Raw genomic sequence first — 20169 nt, forward strand, 5'->3', positions numbered from 1 at the left:
TGATGTGGGTGGGGGGTACAGGTTATGTTCACTGTCTGAAAATTCACTAAGCAATGCATTTAGGATTATGTGGGTTATATTCTTTAATATAATCAACACTTTAAAACACTTGAAAGGAAGAAAAAGTGTCTTGGGAGCTCAGAGGATGTAGCAAAGATTCAGTTTTGGCCGGAGCCTAGGGATCAAGCACCCTGTATCCTGCCCGGCATCTGATCACTGCTTGTCTCTCAAAGTGCCACCTGGGCCCTCCGATGACATCAGCTTCTCTCATGTGGCTCCAGAAAATGCGTTTTTCTCTCTGGCACCTTCTACTGCATTCTGCACAGATGTGTCTTGTTTTGCTTTGCTTCTTACATTTTTTTAAAGTTTATTTTATTTATTTTGGGGGGGGGGGGAGAGCGTGCAGGGGAGGGCCAGAGAGAGGGAGAGAGAATCCCAAGCAGGCTCTGAGCTGTCGGTACAGAGCCTGATGGGGGCTGGAACCAGGAACCACGAGATCATGACCTGAGCCGAAATCAAGAGTCTGATGCTTAACCAACTGAGCCACCCAGGCGCCCCTTGCTTTGCTTTTTAAAAGCGAACTGAGTGTCTCTTTGTGAACCTTTCCTACGTGGACACACAGGGGTTACGAACCATACAAAGGACCCTGTACACTGTGGAGGGCAGAGGCCACTGGGTACGGACCCCCCTGCTCTAGGTGAGGAAACAGTGCGGGAGACCTCAGCACGCCCTCCTGGTTGGGCTTATTCTGGCAAAAATCCATCCGACATCTCTCCAAATATGCCTGGTTCGACAAACCACAAAATTCCATGCGGCCATCATTCATTGGGCACATACCTGACTAGAGCCCCAAACATGAAGAACTTAGCTGATTTCTCCTTATTCTGTGGCTACCGTTCGGCATAAGCAGATCAAGTGATTTTATTCGTAACATACAGGGATGGTTTGTTCATTTTTCCAGAAATGACACGTTCACTAAACACATGAATACTTTCTTTAGATGAATCTAAGTTAGGGCATAATTAGGGTTGTTATAATTTAGCAGCTTATTTTTAAAAAAAACCAGCAACCTAAATTATGTGTTTCAGCAACCTGTGGCCTCAATGATATGTTAGTTTAAAATATAAGATAAGTTTATATAATATTATAACAACACATTAGGAACCATGCAGAAACACCACTGCTTTAAACAAAACTTGCACGTTTAGCGATTTTTTTTTAATTTTTTTAAAATGTTTATTTTTGAGAGAGAGACAGAGACAGAGCACATGAGTGGGAGAGGGGCAGAGAGAAAGAGGGAGACACAGAATCTGAAGCGGGCTCCAGGCTCCGAGCTGTCAGCACAGAGCCCGACATGGGGCTTGAACCCACAAACCATGAGATCATGACCTGAGCCAAAGTTGAACGCTCAGTCGACTGAGCCACCAGGAAGCCCCATAGCAATGTTTATTTTTAGAAGCAAAAGTGCCTAGCAATTTAAGTACAACGTTTCCAACATTTGTTCTACTTAGTTGCGATAAGGTGTCATTCCATCCGGCTGTTCTCATTTTGTTTTATCACTTGATTATTCTTCTAAGTAGATTTTACTATAGGTAGAAGTGAGGAAATTTCGAAGAAAATATATATTTAAAGTAACACAAAACTAATATTTTAAATTTAAATTCGTGGCTTCTTGATGAAAATAAAAAAAAAGAAAGTATGGGATAGTCACAGAGGCTATCAATCTGTGTCTGTTAATTAAGGGAAAAAATTTCTGGATACTCTTCCATCAACAAACATGTGCGGGCAACACATTTTATACTTTTGGTAGTTAGAACCTTGCTTTCCCCTGTCTTCAAAACTTCTTACCCTCAGTGTTCACATGTCCCATCTCCTTTGGTTACCTCGATTAAACTCACTGTCAGGAAAGCCTGAGATGCTGATTTATACTAGAGCGTCAATGGTTGATATCTTCTGTAAGAGTGATCTCACTTAAAGACACTGGCATTTTATGGGGAACCAGTAGCTGAAGCCAAAGGTGTTTAATGAAGGGTAAGATGATGGGTAGAAAGTTTACCCGGACCACAGCCTTCTGAAGTCCACCCCAGAGATGTTCGTTGTGGACGTAAGTGCCTGGCTGGTCTCCCTCTGCAGAGCTGGTAGGTTGTGGCTAGCACATGGACACCTTCCCTGGGGCATTTGGTGGCAGGTGCTCAGATGCACTCACAAGGGCATGCCCGGCAGGGCTGGGAGCAGCTTCCATTTCCCGAACACTTTCCGAAGGCTTGGGTTCCGGGAATTTGTGTTGAGAGTGCTTACTGCCTTTCCGTACCCTCTGCTTCTCTATGAACTCCAGGCGGGCTGCCGTGTATCTGTTCACGGCCATGACCGACACAGCCATGCAGAGCGCAAAAGAACCCCACGCGAGGCTGTCAACAAAAGGCACAGTTAGGGAAGAGTGTGGGGCTGTGGTTTCCTTCCTGCGGGAGGTCAGTCTGATGAAAATCCAGCTCGTAGTTCCACTGAGCTCGGACCCGGACTTTGGATCACAAGTTTTGGACACCAGCCAACAGTGTTAAGAGAAAAGATTTCGGAGTCATTGTGCCCAATGTGCACTGTGGGTTTACGCCCATCTCTTAGGAACTGTGCACCCTTGAGCTGATGACTTCACCTCTCTGTTTCAGTTTCCTCATCTGCAAAACTTGACGGATAGTAACACTGCACACAGGGCGGTGGTGAGGAATTTAATGAACTAATGTGGGGGAAGTACTCAGCATGGGATCTGCTGATACAGAAGTGTTGCTTTTTTGTTATTGTTGCTCTTGGCTCTAACGCAGGACACCAGTCCTGGGTGTTGTTACTTTATATCCCCACCCTCTGGAAACCTGTTACGTTCCGAGATGATGGTCTATCTACACTTTTCATCTTCCACAGAACAAGGAGGAATGAAAGAGAAATAACCTCTGCCAAGTGACGAGTGTGTGTTTTCGGGGGACGAAATTCCCAGGTAGAAGAGAAGCCTCCACCTCCAATTACCTACAAAGAAGCCTACTGTAGCTAAGTTCTAAACTCGCTGCAGAGTTTCCAATCATCCCTAAACATGACTTGACCCTCAAGGACACCAACATCTAGGGGGAAAGCCCAACAACAAACAGAAAAAAAAAATCCAAAGAAAAGACCTAAGAACAGAACAAAACACCAAGAAGAAAACCTTTTGATAACTATCTACAGAGACATATGAGAAGCTATTGCATGAACAAAGCAAGATCAGGATATTTAGAAAAGGAATAATTAGAAAACAAGAAAGACCTAGGGCACCTGGGTGGCTCAGTAGGTTAAGCATCTGAGTTCGGCTCAGGTCATGATCTCCCGGTTCATGGGTTCGAGCCCCGTGTTGGGCTCTGTGCTGACAGCTCAGAGCCTGGAGCCTGCTTCGGATTCTGTGTCTCCCTCTCTCTCTGCCCCTCCCCTGCTCACACTCTGTCTCTAAAAAATACATAAACATTAAAAAACAAACAAACATGGGGCGCCTGGGTGTCTCGGTCGGTTAAGCATCTGACTTTGGCTCAGGAGATGATTTCACAGTTTGTGGGTTCGAGCCCCACATCGGGCTCTGTGCTGACAGCTCGGAGCCCGAAGCCTGCTTCGGATTCTGTGTCTCCCTCTCTCTCTCTCTCTCTCTCTCTCTCTCTGCCCCTCCCCTGCTCACGCTCACTATCAAAAATAAATAATAAAGACATTTTTAAAGAATGTAAAAAAGAAGGAACAGAAAGCTAAGAAATGGAAATAATCAAAGAAATAATACCAGAAAAAAAACCCAGAATTCTAGGATGTGAATATTCCGATTGAAGGACCTGTCAAGCACAGGAAAGGGAGAATGAGTGTGAATGAGAGATTTTCCCTCCAAGGTGCATCATCCTGACATTTCAGAATACCAATAACAGAGTAGAAAGCAGCAGCTTACCTATAAAGGGACATGAATCAGAATAGTATGGAACTCGTGCCAGAAGCAGTCGATTCTAGAAGGAAATGGAGCCACACCTTCAACATTTTAAGGGAAAATGATTTCCAGCAAAGGATTATGCACGCTGCTAAACTATCAAATATAGAGCATTGGATAAATACATTTCCAAATATGCACGAAATAAAATAATATCTTTGCTCCTCGAACCCTTTCTTAGAAAGCTACTGGGGGATGTGCTCCCACAAAATGTGAATGTGAACTAAGTTAGATAATGACATGGGGCCCAGAAACAGCTCTCTGCTCACAGCACTGTGGCAAACCTCCGGGCAGGGAGTCCAGAGCAGAGAGGAATGTGGAGGGTTTTGGTTGGGGCTGGAAGAGTGGGATAGGAGGAGACGGAATTGAGAGATTGCTATATTTAATGCCATTTTATTTTCAATTTTTAAACATTCTTAAATGTTTTTATTTATATTTGAGAGAGAAAGAGAGCAAGGGGAGGGGCAGAGAGAGAGGGAGATACAGAATCCCAAGCAGGCTCCAGGCTCTGAGCTGTCAGCACAGAGCCCGATGCAGGGCTCGAACCCACGAGTGGTGAGATCACGACCTGAGTGGAAGTTGGATGCTTAACCAACCCATGATTTTTTAAAAAGATATTATTTTTAAGCAATCCCTACACCTCATGTGGGGTTCAGACTTACAGCCCCAAGTTCAAAAGTCATACACTCTACTGACTGAGATAGCCAGGCACCCCTGTTCAATACTGTTTGAGTTTTAAAAACTATTTGTATGTACTTCTTTGATTAGAAGTTAAGTAATTACAAGTAATAGGAAACAAAACAAAACAAAATGATATTGGAACCAATACCATTTTTTGAGAGAGATCACGAGCAGGGGTGGGGGGAGGAGGAGAGAGAGGGCGAGAGAGAATCCCAAGCTCGGCATGGAGCCCAACGCGGGGCTCAATCCCACGACCCTGGGATCATGACCTGAGCTGAAATCAAGAGTCAGACACTTAACCGACTGAGCCACCCAGGCCCCCTGTATAATATGACATGGCTGAGACTTTCTGTTAGGAATACAACTTATCTGTCCATTAGAAGCAGGGCCAGGGTCTCTCATGATTGAAGTATTTATTAGGCAGCATTATAACTCAGGACTCTTCCCCGTAAGCCATGTTTAAGAATAGGATAACATCAGTATCCCCATTTATTTATTTTTTATTATTTTTATTATTATTTTTTAATGTTTGTTTATTTTTGACACAGAGGGAGACAGAACATGAACAGGGGAGGGGAAGAGAGAGAGGGAGACACAGAAGCTGAACCAGGCTCCAGGCTCTGAGCTGTCAGGACAGAATTCAATGCGGGGTTCGAACCCATGAACCGTGAGATCATGACCTGAGCCGAAGTCGGACACTCAACCGACTGAGCCACCCAGGAGCCCCCAGTATCCCCATTTCTTGAGGGCTTGACTCTTTGCCAAGGATTTTACAAACATAATCTCTTTGAATGCCTAGGGACACATGAGACAGGTCTCATCACCTTCCAGATGAGAGAGCTGGGCTCCAGAAAGGTTAAGAAATCAACCCAAAGTCAGACAGCAGAGCAATGGCCAAGGTCGGTAGTCTTACAGAACCTGCGTGTAACCCTGCGGGTCCATCAGGACTTGGGCACCACGGCCAGCAACTTACCAGTATGACCAGCCGTAGTCCCACGTCTGAGGCTTCCAGTCTTCGGGACCAAGGTTCACAGCGATTTGAAAGATGGTTGTGTACATCATGTGGGCCACCATCCCGAGGAGCCCTGCACGAGGAAAGCTTTGTGAGCCACAGGTGGGGATGGGGTTTCCCTACCTTGCGCGAGCTGGATGTAAACCCCAGGAGCGTCCTTCTTGAACCCTTCCAAGCAGGTCCCCCGTCTCACATTCACACCAATTCCTCGTTGTCCTGAATGCATATGGCGTGTGTTCCTCTGACGTGTTGTTCCTCCCGTGGCCACCTCTCCCTGTGTGTCATGCCCCTGTGTCCCTGTACTCAGAGGCACCGATGCTCCAGTCTCTCCTTCCCAGCGCAGAGGAGGGGTCCTTGGACCACATTTGACCTGAAGCCACACTCCACAGGGTTCTGTTCTGTTACTTCTTTTGCGTGTGGATGGTTTGCTAACTCTGGGATACTTTAGGGAAAAATCTGAGTGCGGGGGGCAAGCCTGGGTGGCTCAGTCGGTTGAGTATCCAACTCTTGATTTCGGATCAGGTCGTGATCTCACGTTTTGTGAGTTCGAGCCTCACCTCGGGCTCTGTGCTGATGGCACGGAGCCTGCTTAGGATTCTTCCTCTCCCTTTCTCTCTGCCCCTCCCCTGCCCGAGCTCTTTCTCTCTCTCTCAAAATAAGTAAACATTAAAAAACCCAAGAAAGTTGCCTTGGATTTCATTTTTAAATGCTGGCTGTTTCGTTGTTGTGTCTTTCTTTTGCGGGGAGTCTAATCTCACGCGTGTTTTCATTGGATAAATGCATGGCAAATGGTGGCCAGGTAGGGATCAGCTTCAGGGGCCCAAATAGAAATGAGTTTTAATTGGTGGGGGCAATTATTTATATATTAATGGGCCATCTAAAGTCCGTGTGATGTAAACCCTCCAACAGTCTACCTGAAACTGTGTTTGCAAACTTGAAACTGAACAGACGTCCAGAAAGAGGCTTACTCATGACCTTGGCAGGGGTTGGGGGGAGCACTGGAGGGTGCCAGGACCTGGGGAGGAGTCTCCAAGAGCCCATGGCCTACCTCTTTGTTATGAAGATCCAGAAATTGGATTTTATCACCCTATTCGCTGATGATAAAGCTTGGGAAAGACTCCTGATACTTATCACGCACAGAAGTGAGCTCCCGGCTGGACTGATGTACTGTTAGCAGGGCTTGGGGTATGAGGACAGAGAAACAAAGGAAGTCATCTGTTGGGGGTCCTTTTCTTGATGGAAAGGCCACTTCGGAGACCAAATGAAGCTGCTCTGATACAGAGGAGGATACAGAAGGAAGACCGCCACCCCAAAGAAAGGGAGTTCTTTATTCTTACACGTACATCGAGCTTGATAATGATTTTCAGCAAGCAACCATTTCTTGCATTCTTCCCACAGAGTAGGTGCATTTACTTAGTCATCACTATAGCCACTGGAGGTAGCTGGCTTAGAGAGGTTGAGTAACTTGCCTGGGGTCACACAGCACTCACGTAGCAGAGAACTGACACCCAGGTAGGATTTCCTGACAAACTACTGTGCTACATTAGGCAATTTCTGTTCTCAGAGCCAATGTGTCTCCTTCCCAGGGTTGTGATAAAGACCCAGTAATACATTTTATTTTCCATCCCCTTTCTTTTCATCCGTCAGCCAAAGCATCATTGCTTTCCCCCGCCCCCTGCCCCTCCAGTGGGATTTATTCAGTGACTTCTCCGGTGGACCAGCCAGCTGTCCTGCTGAACGGGCCGTTGACAGGAGAAGAGCCAGCCTGCGCTTTGGCAGTGGGGACAGACAGCCCGGAGCTTTGTCCCTCCCGCTGGGACAGGCTGTGGGGAATCCCCTGTTGGCTGCTGTCGACAGGTACCTGCGAGCACCGTGAGGATGGCTACAGAGGCGTCCACCTTGAGCCAGCGGAAACCAGCGCTCTGAGAACTCACTCCAGAGCCCAGGAGGACGGCACTCGTCAACACCAGAAGGATGTTCAGGATCTCGGCCCCAATGGACAGCCACAAAAGTCCTGCAAAGTGTGAAGATGATAAGACACATTGAGCCTGGAGAGTTCAGAAGCACCGTGATGCCGGGGCGCCTGGGTGGCTCAGTCGGTTGAGCGGCCGACTTCAGCTCAGGTCACGATCGCGCGGTCCGTGAGTTCGAGCCCCGCGTCGGGCTCTGTGCCGACAGCTCAGAGCCTGGAGCCTGTTTCGGATTCTGTGTCTCCCTCTCCCACTCACACTCGGTCTCTCTCTCAAAAATAAACTAATAATAAAATAATTAAAATAACAAATAATAAACTAATAAAATAATAATAATAAAATAATAAAACTAATGAAAAATAACAAAATATCAGCAACACACTCAATATGGGTATATGTTGGGGCACCTGGGTGGCTCGGTCAGTTAAGCGTCCGACTTCAGCTCAGGTCATGATCTCGCGGTCCGTGAGTTCAAGCCCCGCGTCGGGCTCTGTGCCGACGGCTCAGAGCCTGGAGCCTGCTTCCGATTCTGTGTCTCCCTCTCTCTCTGCCCCTCCCCCGTTCATGCTCTGTCTCTCTCTGTCTCAAAAATAAATAAACGTTAAAAAAAAAAAATTAAAAAAAAAAAAAAGAAGCACCGTGATGTTGAACCCTTTGATCCTGTTCACTTCTAAGACACAAAAACAGGGTGGCCTGGATGGCTCAGTCGGTTGAGCAATCGACTTTGGCTCAGGTCATGATCTCACTGTTTGTGAGTTCGAGCCCCGCGGCGGGCTCTGTGCTGACAGCTCGGAGCCTGGAGCCTGTTCTGCATTCTGTGTCTCCCTCTTTCTCTCTCCTCCCCCGCTCGTGCTCTGTCTCTCTCTCAAAAAATAAACATTAAAAAATTTTTAAAAATTAAAAAATAAAATACAGAGATTGTCAGCATTTAAAAAGAAACAGAAAACAGGGGCTCCTGGGTGGCTTAGTCGGTTAAGCCTCCAACTTCAGCTCAGGTCATGATCTCACGGTCTGTGAGTTCAAGCCCCGCGTCAGGCTCTGTGCTGACAGCTCGGAGCCTGGAGCCTGCTTCGGATTGTCTCCCTCTCTCTCTGCCCCTCCCCTGCTCATGCTCTGTCTCTCTCTCTCAAAAATAAATAAACATTAAAAATATTTTTTTTAAAAAAGATTGTCCTTCGCTGGGAGGGGGAAAAAATAAAAACAACAACAATAAAGCAGGAGTCTGATGTGGGGACAGGAGAGAGGCTGGGGGGGTGGTGGCCTCTCTATTCCCCAGTTCAGAAGTTAGTACGTTGTTTGGATTTGACCAGAAGACTTTATCTTGGTCTTTTTATTTTTTTTTTTTATTTTTTTTTTATAATGTTTTATTTATTTTTGAGAGACAGACAGGATGCGAGTGGGTTGGGGCAGAGAGAGAGGGAGACGCAGAATCCGAAGCAGGCTCCAGGCTCCAAGCTGTCAGCACAGAGCTGGATGCCGGGTTCGAACCCACAGACCGTGAGATCATGACCTGAACCGAAGTCGGACGCTCAACTGACTGAGCCACCCAGGCGGCCCAATCTTGGTTTTTTAAAGAAGACACCAAACTTAAGGAAGAAGGCAGAGGCGGCTGAGCGTTTAGGAGCCCTGGTTAGAGATCCCGAAACCTTGTTTGTATCTGTGTGGGCCGATCCTTTGCCCTCCGGAGGGCATCCCGCCCGCTTCTAGGAGACACTGTGCTGCAGGTGGAGGTAAGAAGACAGAGGAACAGGGAGGGAAGCTGGTGTCTGTGAGCTGCGTCCTGGGGCCCCAGCAATGGGCGAAACAGGTGTAGATCCAGCCTTCACAAAACCTGCACTCCCGCTGGGGAAACAGACCCCGCGAAACCATCACGGATTTGATGAGCAGCACAGACAAGACGAAGGGTGCGGGAGCCCATCTCTTCCCAGCCCTGCGTCCGCCGTGGGCCGCCGTGGGCGTATGTGTGCCCTGGGACCCGGTGAACACTACCGGTCAGGGCTTCCCGCCCCTCCCCGCCGGCAAGGTCGGTTGTACCACCTTTTCCAGAGCCCCTGACGACTACAGGGCACATGCAGGGGGCAGGTGGTTCCAGTGCTTGGACTTGACTTTGTGGAAAAACCACAAAGAGCTCTCTCGTGTCTCCGCCCCTCCCCCCGCCTCCCCCAACACACACAATCAAAGTGACCCACGCTGTGAGGCGCCCTGGTGGACAGAACATGGGTGTTTACCGTGTTCTTCAGCTGGTATTATACTCTGGAAACTTCTACACTTTTCACCTAGAACACAAAGAGAATATACTCATAAGGAGGAGTAACTGTGTTTCTAGCACCCTCACTCTCTTAGGGACAGACTGTGTTTCGAGCACCTTCAGTCTATCCAGGGTCATTTTTTTTTTTTAATTTTTTTATTATTTTTTTTGAGAGAGACAGAGAGACAGAGTGTGGGCAGGGGAGGGGCATAGAGAGAGAGGGAGACACAGAATCTGAAGCAGGCTCCAGCCTCCTAGCTGTCAGCATGGAGCCTGATGCGGGGCTCGAACTCACAGACTGTGAGATCATGACCTGAGCTGAAGTCGAACGCTTAACCGATTGAGCCACCCAGGCGCCCCTATCCAGGGTCATTTTAATGGAGAGAGAGAGACAGAGCATGAGTGGGGGAGGGGCAGAGAGAGAGGGAGACGCAGAATCCCAAGCAGGCTCCAGGCTCCGAGCTGTCAGCACAGCTGGGAGTTCGGGGCCCGAACTCGGGAACCGTGACATCATGATCTGAGCCGAAGTCAGACGCACAACTGACTGAGCCACCTGGGCGCCCCTATCCCAGGTCATTTCGAACAAGGATTAGGGGACGTGGCAGATGGCTTTACTGTTCACAGACATGTGCTGGCCCCCTTACCCACCCCACCCACCCCTCAACAGGAGCATGATTCAATCCCCTCCTGGTGAATCCAGGCTTGGCCATAGGACTTCCTTTGGCCAATGAACTGGGAGCTGGCATGGGGTGGGTCACTTCTGGTCAGAAGCTTTAAGAGCCAGTGTTCTGGTTCTTGTTCTGCTGTCTCTGTGATCACAGAAGCGCCGTCCAGATGGAGTCCCCATCAGCCTGGGTCCCTGGATAGCCGTGGGGAGGAGTCACCCTTCACCAACCTAAAAAATACATGCGGAATGAACTAGGGATGAACTTGTTGATTTAAACCCCTGGGATTTGGGGGTTGTTTGTTACTGAGGCATAATCCAGCCCATCTGGGCTGATACTGCGAGCCTTAGACCACAGGTTCTCACCTTCCCAAACAGCATCCATTATGGTATGAGTCTCAGTTTGTCTCTGGTTAGAGGGAAAGGAACAAAGTTTGTATTGTTTTTTTTTTTTTTTAATTTTTAATGTTTATTTTTGTGTGAGAGAGAGAGAGAGAAACAGAGTGCAAGCAGGGGAGTGAAGCAGAGAGAGAGGGAGACACAGAATCAGAAGAGGCTCCAGGCTCTGAGCTGTCAGCACAGAGCCCGACACGGGGCTCGAACTCACGAACGGTGAGATCATGACCTGAGCTGAAGTTGGACGCTTAACCGACTGAGCCACCCGGGCGCCCCTGTAATGATTTTAAAAAACACACTGGAGCAGATTCAGAGCTGTTACCGAGTGACCTCGCTGTTGGAATCCTATTGTGCTTTCTGGAGCGTGGAAGGACGGGGGTAGTTACTGAGTGTGCACCAGAGGCTGCTTATTTCGTGTTCCGGAAGGGTCCCGGAAGCCTGGGAGTATCGTCTGCCATGACAGATGCCCAGATGCCTGCACAATCACCTGCTTCTTCCCTGCAGAGTTCAGGGGAGTGGCTCCAAGGACCCCTGAGGGTAAGTGACTGGTACAGGAGCATTAGGACTCGGGCCGCATTAGGACACCGCCCCCGCTGCATCACTGACTGGATGCAATCTGGTGCACAGCCCGGAAGGTGCCAGAGGATGCAGACAAGCCTGAGCCCCGGAGCTGCTCCCCGTCTGGGCTGGTGGGAACTAAAACAGGGCCAGGTGGGGCACAGATCACTGCCTCTCCAAAGGAATGGCTTTCTCAGCCCTAAACCAGGCTTAGTGGTCCCCGCGTTGGCCTCGCGTCAAGGATTTAATGAAATAATGGACAGGAAAGCCGCTCTCACTTCCTACGCACCGAAATCTCCCTGAAATAAAATGAGTTGTACTGGGGGCTGTTTGCATGTGGTTAGGGCCCAGATTGTTATTAAATATAGCACACTGTAAGTATCCTGAGGGCCAGGGTCACGTCACCTACCTTTGCTGGAAGTTTTCAGGGACAGAAGGAAGCTTGGGGGAGCATCTTTAGACCACAGAAATTATTTCTCCTTTGTAGGAGAGAAAACCCCAGGTAACTCTCCTACTCAAGAACCTGCAGTGGCTCCCTATTCCTCCAGCGCTGAGTCAAGGTTCCTCTTCTTTGATGGCCTTGCTTCCTCAACACACAGCCCTTCCCTTCGGTTCACCTTCTAACGCGTCAGGCTCATCCGGGAAGGACTGTCCACACGAACAGGTGCACACTCACGGTGGTGCACGTCTAAATGCCACAGACCTTCAGATTGGCCACACTTGTCCTCACGAAACACCAAGCGCCCTGGGACCTCATTGCTTCCCACGTCTGCCCTGCGCCTCTGCTGGGCTCTGGGAAGAAGAGGAACAAAGGCTGGGTTTATGATACAGCCACTTGGTTGAGCTGCTCTGATGGGATTCTTTCTGGCGAACGTGTCGCAGGCTTTACCCGTGACATGACCCGGGGGAGGGCATTTACACAGCCTAGGGGTGAGGATCACAGCACTGGGGACCCGTCTGCCAATCTGTAGCTGCGGTGGCCTCTTCAGCTTTTGAATTAAGCCCACTTTGGATGGATGCAACCGTTTAACTGAAGATTCTCTGATTTTGGCAGTGGGCACGGTGTTATGGTCGCAGCAGCAAAACTTCGGCCAGTTTTTCCTGGTTGTACCAAGGAAGTCGCCATTGCACTGGGGACATCTCCACACTCACACGCTGCTCTCAGAGAGCCCTTTTGGGGCCGGCGAGCGCTTCTTCACGTAAGCCCCCGTGCCATCCCCACGAGACCCAATGAGTGAGGCCGGCAGAGGGGAACAAGTGCGTGTCAAGGACAGAATGGGGCACGTAAATCCTCAAGGCCTGGCCTCTGTGTCTGGTTCTGCCATTCAGTAATCAGACCACTCTGAACCTCGGTCTCTTCATCTGTGAAATGGGTATGATAGAAGTCCTCCAATGACAAAGTTGCGAAAGGATTCTGTGAACTGCCTTATGTTTTTATTTGGTTTTTTTTTTTTTTTTTGAGTCTTTTGTTATCGATAAAGACAAGTGCACACAGCCACATTTTACAGATCTGGAGGCCAGGCGCAAACAGGTCGGTAGAGTCAGGAATCGAAACACCTGAGACCCAGTGCCTTATGCACATCACCCACCTGCTGTCTTTCTCCATAACGCACGGAGGACGAATTCTCTCTCTTGCCTTCCTTGGAGGGCCACCCTTTCTCTCAGGAATAAAATGGAGGCCAGGTACAGAGCCAGGGGCAGGGCAGAAAAGAAAGCGGAGGCCAGCCAAGGAGATTAGGAGAATTCACAATAGCTTAGAAAGCTGAGGTCAGCCTGGGCCAGATGTCAGGCCGTCGTGACCCCTTGATTAATCTGAATCCTCAGAAATGGTGTTCCTTTTGAATGAGGCCAGCGGGATTAAAAGGAAAAATCTTCATAAATCCCACGAAGCCAGAGAGGCGGGTGTTAACGGAGCTTGGCGATAGAGTTTCACCAGCCAAGCAGGGCAACATGCCAGCTTGGGAACTGGTGTCCGGGTCCCCAGTGCTGAACTCCGGCATCTCTGTCTGCTTGTTCCTCACCCCCTCCCCTCTATGGGGTGCCCAGGCCCCTCTGTCCTTGACCTTTGGGGTTTAGTGCAACAGCGAAGAATTGGAAACTGACACCTTGTGTTGGCTCATTGATTGGACGCTTTCATCTCAAATCTCCATTTCAGAGTGTGGGATCAGAGGCACTGCACCCCTTTAAAGGCACGTTAGGCAGGGGCCCCCGGGGGGCTCAGTCGGCTAAGCGTCCGACTCCGGCTCAGGTCATGATCTCTCCGTCTGTGGGTTCGAGCCCCGCGTCGGGCTCTGTGCTGATGGCTCGGAGCCTGGAGCCTGCTTCCGATTCTGTGTCTCTCCTTCTCTTTCTCCCCCTCTCCTGCTCATGCTCTGTCTCTGTCTCTCAATAATAAACACATTAAAAAAAATTTAAAGGCACTTTAGACAATGGCATAAAGGAATGGGAGGAGGTGGCTTGTGCAGAGGATGTTCTAAAATCACACTCCGGATAAGCCTCCCCTGGAAGGTCAGCTTTTGCAAGGACAGAGCTGATTCAGAAGGAAAAGATCCAGGGACGCTTCTGGGGGCATCAGAGCTGGGGAGGGGGTGTTGGACTTCCCGAGACCCCTTTCCTGGGCTTTCTCAGATCAAGGGGCACCCTCCCCAGGATGGAGTCCTTACTGTCAGGTGTCCTGAGCTCCCCCCTCCTCCGGGACTCTCTCTTTGAGCAGTTTGGGTGCCCTCCCATTCACCTCCAGCTGTAATCCTTCTCTTTTCTTTTTTTTTTTTTAATGTGTATTTATTTTTGAGAGAGAGAGAGTATGCGTGAGTAGGGGAGTAATCCTTTTCTGTCGTCTACCCCAAATCTCCCAGACACTTGTGATAAATGAGACTTACAAGCAGATGTTTATGGGGACTGATCTTCAACTGGGGGCCCCAGGCTATATTCCGCAGCCAGTGTGTTTTCCTGGGCCTATGCAATGTTTTCGAGATGCTTTAAAATTGGGGATTTTCACGGGGAAATCCAAGTATTTTACTTTTCTGGAAAACTTGGAGGATCTGACAACATTGAGCACGTAAGCCCTCATGACCATAAAGTTGAGCTGAGCCAGGGGCTGCCTCTTTATCTGGGGATGAGGTTTCAAGGTCATTGGTATTCTCTGATGACCTTGCTTCATCTGCTTTTGTTACCACCTTCTGTGGGCATTGGTTTGCGACCTGTGGCATGTTTCTTTTGTTTTATTCCTTTGTGTGTTTGCTGTTAATTTAGTTACTCTTTAGTAAAAATTTCATTCTAAGCTTTTTGCTCTGGGAGCGTCTCATAACACATGAAGGTGATCACATCTCTCCGAGGGAAAAAAAGGTATTCTGAGAACATGCTTCTTCTTGGCTCTTAATAAAGTGATGATGGTATTTAGAGACTGTGGTTTACTCGGATGAACTTATTATCTTAGGAAGCATAAAAAATGTGAACAGAGGGGTTTTTTTGGATTGATAGACACAAAATTATTCATTGGCAATTATAAGACAACTTCTCTTCAGTTGAGTTTTGGGCACTGTGGGGGGAAAGAGGGAGTCTGGGTAAGACTTTTACAAAGAATGAGGGGCGCCTGGGTGGCTCAGTTGGTTGAGCGTCTGACTTCAGCTCAGGTCACGATCTTATGGTTTGTGGGTTCAAGCCCCGCATTGGGCTCGGTGTTGACAGCTCAGAGCCTAGAGCCTGCTTCGGATTCTGTGTCTCCCTCTCTCTCCGCCCCTCCCCTGCTCATGCTCTGTCTCTCTCTGTCCCAAAAATAAATAAAAACATTAAAAAAAAAGAAAATTAAAAAAAAAGTATATAAGATGCACATAAATCAGAAAGGAGTCAAGAATTCCACTCTTTATTTCTACTTGGCTTTATCCATGAAACGTAGAGAACATCAACCCTCCTTAGAATTCAGCCTGTGTTCCTGACAAGGTTAAGAACCTTGCAGAGGTGTGATCCACAAGAAGGCAGTGTGTGTGTGTGTGTGTGTGTGTGTGTGTGTGTGTGTGTGTGTGTTGGTAGAATGTCAAGGAGATTCCGGGTCTCTAGAGGAAGAAGTGTGAAAGGTCTTCTCACAGCCCCATAACTCTGCTGTCGGCCTCTGCTTAGGTCGAGAAAGCCCCCCTCCTCCCGCCTGGGTCACAGGTTTTTATCAGAAAGCTCAGGGACAGGTGTCTAATTTCCTGGCTCCTGAGAAGCAGTGCTTCTCATCTTGTTCATTTAGGTGTTTCTTTCTAGGGAACACTGTCTTGCTGTCTTGCCCAGATCCTTGTCCTGGAGTGACCGTGACCTTGCGTGGCAGGGGAGGAGAGTTGCCTCGGGTGACACTGAAGAGACACGTGGGTGAAGTTCTTCTGTAACGAGGCTTCCCCTTCCACCCTGCTTTGTGTTCTAGCGCAAATACCTGGACTGTTCTGCCTCAGACACTCTGTCCTGTCTTCCTGGAATATCCTAATCTCCATCTATTAAAGTCACAGTCCTGCTTGGAGGTACAGTGGCCACCTTCTTTATGAAGCCTTCGCCATGCCCAGAGCTGTGAATAACCTCTTTCTCCTTTCTATTCTGATATCATATGTGAATCTTTGTGGTAACCATGGTCATATTTTTCCTTGTTTTAGTTTCATCTCGATCCTCATCACTGTGGTCCACTCACCTTTGTATACCCCCATTCCCCTCATCTTGTGCTTGACAAGGAAATGCTTTTTAGTGAATTTGTTCCATGCTGCTCAGAACGCCCTTTCCAGAGGGTTTGCTATACCCCAGGGCATGCTTCTCTAACTCTGGTGTGTGTCTTAATCACCAGGGGAGCTTATTAGAGATACAGATAACACCAGATAGAAAAGAGAGCTGAGGGGAATAAAAAACAATGCTATGAGGATGGGAAAAGAAAAGGCAATTAGGAACTCCAGGGAAAGCAAAAGGCTGTACAAGAAATTTAATGTACTGATAGATTCTGTAATGAACAATATTTATACAGTCTAAATAATTATTGGTTTATTGATTTATAGAAAACAACAATATAAGTATATTAGGAAGATGGGAGAACAGACATAGGATGTGGTGGTATGAGAGATTTATCCTTATCTGTCATGACAGGAAGTCAATAAATCACGTCTAACATGAAGACAGCATATGGTTTTTGAAACATGGAGGCAAATACCAGAAGAAACAACTGACCTAAAAGTGGTTTCTCTGAAGGGTGGGACCAGGTTATAGAGCAGGAAGGCAGCAGGGGACTGTTGGTTTCTCTTATAAGTGTTTTTAAATGATTTGATCTCTTATCTATGTATAAATATTACCTTACTTAAATATATATATATTTTTAAAAAAGACTGTGGATATCTAGACCCCATTTAGATCTATCGAACCAGAATCTCCTGCACTGGGCACCTGGACTTGTATTAACTTGCTAGGCGATTCTCATGCACAACAAACATTTGATAACTGGAGTGGTGCTTATATGCAGCTATGGAAATAGAAGTAGGCAGACCTCACGTGGGGACTTGGAAGGGGAGTGGAAATTCCCAAGCAACTTCCCTATGGGTTTGGTGACTATATTTTCCAAACTGAAAATCTGAGACTGCCTTCAGTGCCCTCCAGAATGCAGGATCATGAGCCTCCTGTGTCTGTGGGGGTAGAGAGAGAGGACGTATAGGAAGATAGTGGCACCCCCCCAGAGGAGAGGGGCAGGAGGCCCTTCCAGGAGCTTTAGCTCTAGGTACTATTGTATCGTGTGTACCACACTTAAAGCAAAGGCCATATGTACTGATGGGGACACATGGAAGGGTAAGACTAGGCACTGGTGGCCCCCAGTGGGGCAGGATGGAGAGGGGTAAGCAGCATTGAGAGGGTTCCTACTTGGAGCCTTTTACTTAGACCTCAGAAGAAACCACTAATGCTATAAGGATGAAAAAAAGGCAATTAGAAACTCCAGGGAAAACAAAAAGCTGGTCAAGAAATTTAATGTGTTAAGCCTGAGGTCAAGAGAAAAAAGGGGGGGAGGTCCTCTCCTTTCCACCTTGACAGGTGTGCTTTTCTAGCAGGAAGGGCAGAGCATTGTGGCCCCAAGCATGGATTTGGGTTTGCCCTCAGGCTGTATGACACTGCGGAGTTCAGCTCCTCCCTCCTTAGTTCCTTAGGATGTAAAACAAAAAAAATTTTTTTCTGAAATAGGTGTTCCAAATACCAACCATTCCCTTCCCTCTTCTCTCTTGTCTTCCTCTCCCATTTTCCTTACCAACTGGCAGAAGTTCAAAAGATATGGAACCGGGGCTGAGTAATACGGCAAAAGCGGGGTTGGGCTCACCGGCCATATGACCTGAAACTCTGAGCCTCAGTTTCCTCACTTGTGAGCTGAGGAAATAATACCTACTCTGCAGGGTTATTGCAAGGATTTCCAGAGACAAAGGTCTAGCTTGTTAAGGATTCTTACTTCTTGAAGGTGCCCCCCAAGAGGGAGGATCCTTTCCCACCGATGATGATAAAAGTCAATTTTCCAAGAGAACTTGCCATTTCTTTTTTTTTTGTAAGTTTTTAAATTTTATTTTTAAGTTTATTTATTTATTTTGAGGGAGAGATAAAGTAAGGAGCAGACAGAAAGAATCCCAAGAAGGCTCCACATTATCAGTGTGGGGCCCAATGCGGGGCTCGAGCCCACGAACCGTGAGATCATGACCTGAGCCGAAATCAAGAGTCGGATGCTTAACCGACGGAGTCCCCCAGGTGCCCCTGAGAACCTGCCATTTCAAGACCCCCTAAAAAGCGCAAGGATGCGGTTTAGGCTCAGACGGGGCCACTTTGGGTTCTCGGGGGATTGGGTAAACACTAGCAAATGGTCAAAGTGCATTCTTACAAACACCCCACATCAGGCACTGTTGCAAGGCAGGGAAGCCAGTCATTTACGCTTTATAATAACTCTTGCTGACATACTGCTGTCATCCTATTTCACAGATGAGAAAACGGAGGCCCAGAGAGGTGAAGAAGCTCACCCAAGGATACAGAGGCTGTCAGCGGCAGCACTGGGATTCAAACCCAGGCAGCCTGGCTCCCGAGCCCCTGCCTCTGTCGCCCCCACCCCCGGCACCTGCAGCCACGCTCGCTCACCTGCGCTGCCAAGGTTTTCCTCACAGGACTGCCAGAGCCCCACGTGGAATCGGCTCTGGATGAACCTGTCGTCTCCCGTCTCCCAAATGTACTGGACGGCCTGGCTCTCGTCGTCCCTCCTGCCACCGCCGTGGCCCCTGTTGAGATGAATGCATCCTAGCCCTCCCGGATGGTCCTGGCACAGAGGCTTTGCCACCCTGCGGGTCCCCTCGCACCAGTGGCTGCTGCCCAGGGCGGCGAGGGAGAAGGCCAGGGCGAGGCAGATGGGAAGTAGGGCGTGCACCTGCTGTCTCCCAGCCCCGTCCATGGCTGGAGGAGGCGTGCGGTCTCGGGATGAGCAGCGGGCCGCCTCCCCACCTCCGCGTGCTGCCCGCCCCTCTCAGCCCTGCCATCTGGCACCCTTACGGGCTTCTCTCCCATCCCCAGGGCCCCCCCCAGCGTGTGACGCCCGTGTGCGCGCCTGTGGCCTGAGAAGCCGCGGGAGAAAGAAAGCACGAAGCCGACGTGTTCCCATCAGCTGCGTTCGCGCCCCCACCCTCCCCAGGGTGTGGGTGTGTAGGACGATGCCGGCTCTGTTTTTGTCTTTTTAAACCCGGGGTAAAATACGCACAAGACAAAATTCACCATGGTGACCATTTTCTACTTTCATACTGCTGTGCCCCAGTCTCTAGACCCCTCTTCATCTTGGGACCCCGGGGGCGGAGCTCCCCTTCCCTGTCCCTGGCCCCGGGCACCCGCCACTCCACTTCCTGTCTCTACCAACCGGGCCACTCCGGGGACCTCACACAGGTGGGGTCATGCAGTACCCTCTCTTCCTGACCGGCTTCTTTCACTCAGTGTAATGTCCTCAAGGTTCACCCGTGTCATAGCGGGTGTCAGAGTTTCCTTCCTTTGTTTTTATGTATTTTTTAAGTTTCCTTTTATTTCTTTAGAGAGATAGTGAATGGGGGAGGGGCAGAGAGAGAGAGAGAGAAACAGAATCCCAAGCGGGCTTCACGCTGTGAGCACAGAGCCCAATGTAGGGGCTCAAACTCACAAATGGTGAGATCATGACCTGAGTCGAGACCAAGAGTCGGACGCTCAACCGACTGAGCCCCCCCAAGGCGTCCCAGATATTTCTAAGTCATCTCTATATCAAACGTGGGGCTCAAACTCATGACCCCAAGATCAAAAGTTGCACAATCCACCAATTGAGCACCCCCCCAGGCGCCCCCAGAATTTCCTTCCTTTGGAAGGTTCTATGGCATCCCTGGTGTGGATAGACCATGTTTTGTTTGTCGATCTGTCTACGGACACTTGGGTTGCTTCCACACTTTGGTTTGTATGGAGGAGGTCGGTGCTTGATGAAGACCAGGGGCGTATGGGCAGGTGTCTGGGTGAGTCTGGACCACCCCCCGCTTGCCTTTTGCATCCATTGGGGTGCTCAGTGTTGGGTTCCAGAAATTCGGAATCCCGCAGCCTGCCACAGCCTGCTCCCTGCCCAACCCTACAGAGACAGGGACTGCCAAAGACAACGTCCTGCTTCGGGGACGGAGAGACTCAAGGTTCAGG

At 48.9% G+C, this 20169-nt stretch overlaps 1 protein-coding gene and 1 long non-coding RNA gene across 2 annotated transcripts in view; one reads left to right on the top strand and one right to left on the bottom strand.

Annotated features, from left to right (window-relative positions):
- The window catches only part of LOC131497253 (uncharacterized), a 19590-nt gene extending 12049 nt beyond the window's left edge, over positions 1-7541 (top strand). Inside the window, exon 3 of the long non-coding RNA XR_009254839.1 lies at positions 7320-7541. This is a non-coding gene — a long non-coding RNA (uncharacterized LOC131497253). The remainder of the gene's footprint in view (positions 1-7319) is intronic.
- Positions 1249-18967, bottom strand: GSG1L2 (GSG1 like 2). Its single transcript, XM_058703398.1, has 5 exons — positions 18619-18967; positions 9871-9918; positions 7534-7686; positions 5634-5745; positions 1249-2408 (listed from the first exon to the last, which is right to left on the bottom strand). Exons 1-5 carry the CDS (start codon positions 18923-18925, stop codon positions 2150-2152), a joined length of 879 nt encoding a protein of 292 aa, XP_058559381.1. The 5' UTR covers positions 18926-18967; the 3' UTR covers positions 1249-2149.
- Positions 18968-20169: the final 1202 nt, after the last annotated feature.

This window comes from Neofelis nebulosa, chromosome 16 (genome assembly GCF_028018385.1).
Source record: "Neofelis nebulosa isolate mNeoNeb1 chromosome 16, mNeoNeb1.pri, whole genome shotgun sequence".
Taxonomy (NCBI): domain Eukaryota; kingdom Metazoa; phylum Chordata; class Mammalia; order Carnivora; family Felidae; genus Neofelis; species Neofelis nebulosa.

Excerpts from the sequence above, each read along its gene's own strand:
- GSG1L2 (XM_058703398.1), bottom strand. The coding sequence starts at position 18,925 with ATGGACGGGGCTGGGAGACAGCAGGTGCACGCCCTACTTCCCATCTGC. Across the intron at positions 9,919-18,618 it reads GGAAAACCTTGGCAGCGCAG|GTGAAAAGTGTAGAAGTTTC; the intron begins GTGAGCGAGCGT and ends TTTGTGTTCTAG. Across the intron at positions 5,746-7,533 it reads CATCCTCACGGTGCTCGCAG|GGCTCCTCGGGATGGTGGCC; the intron begins GTACCTGTCGAC and ends TTCCTCGTGCAG.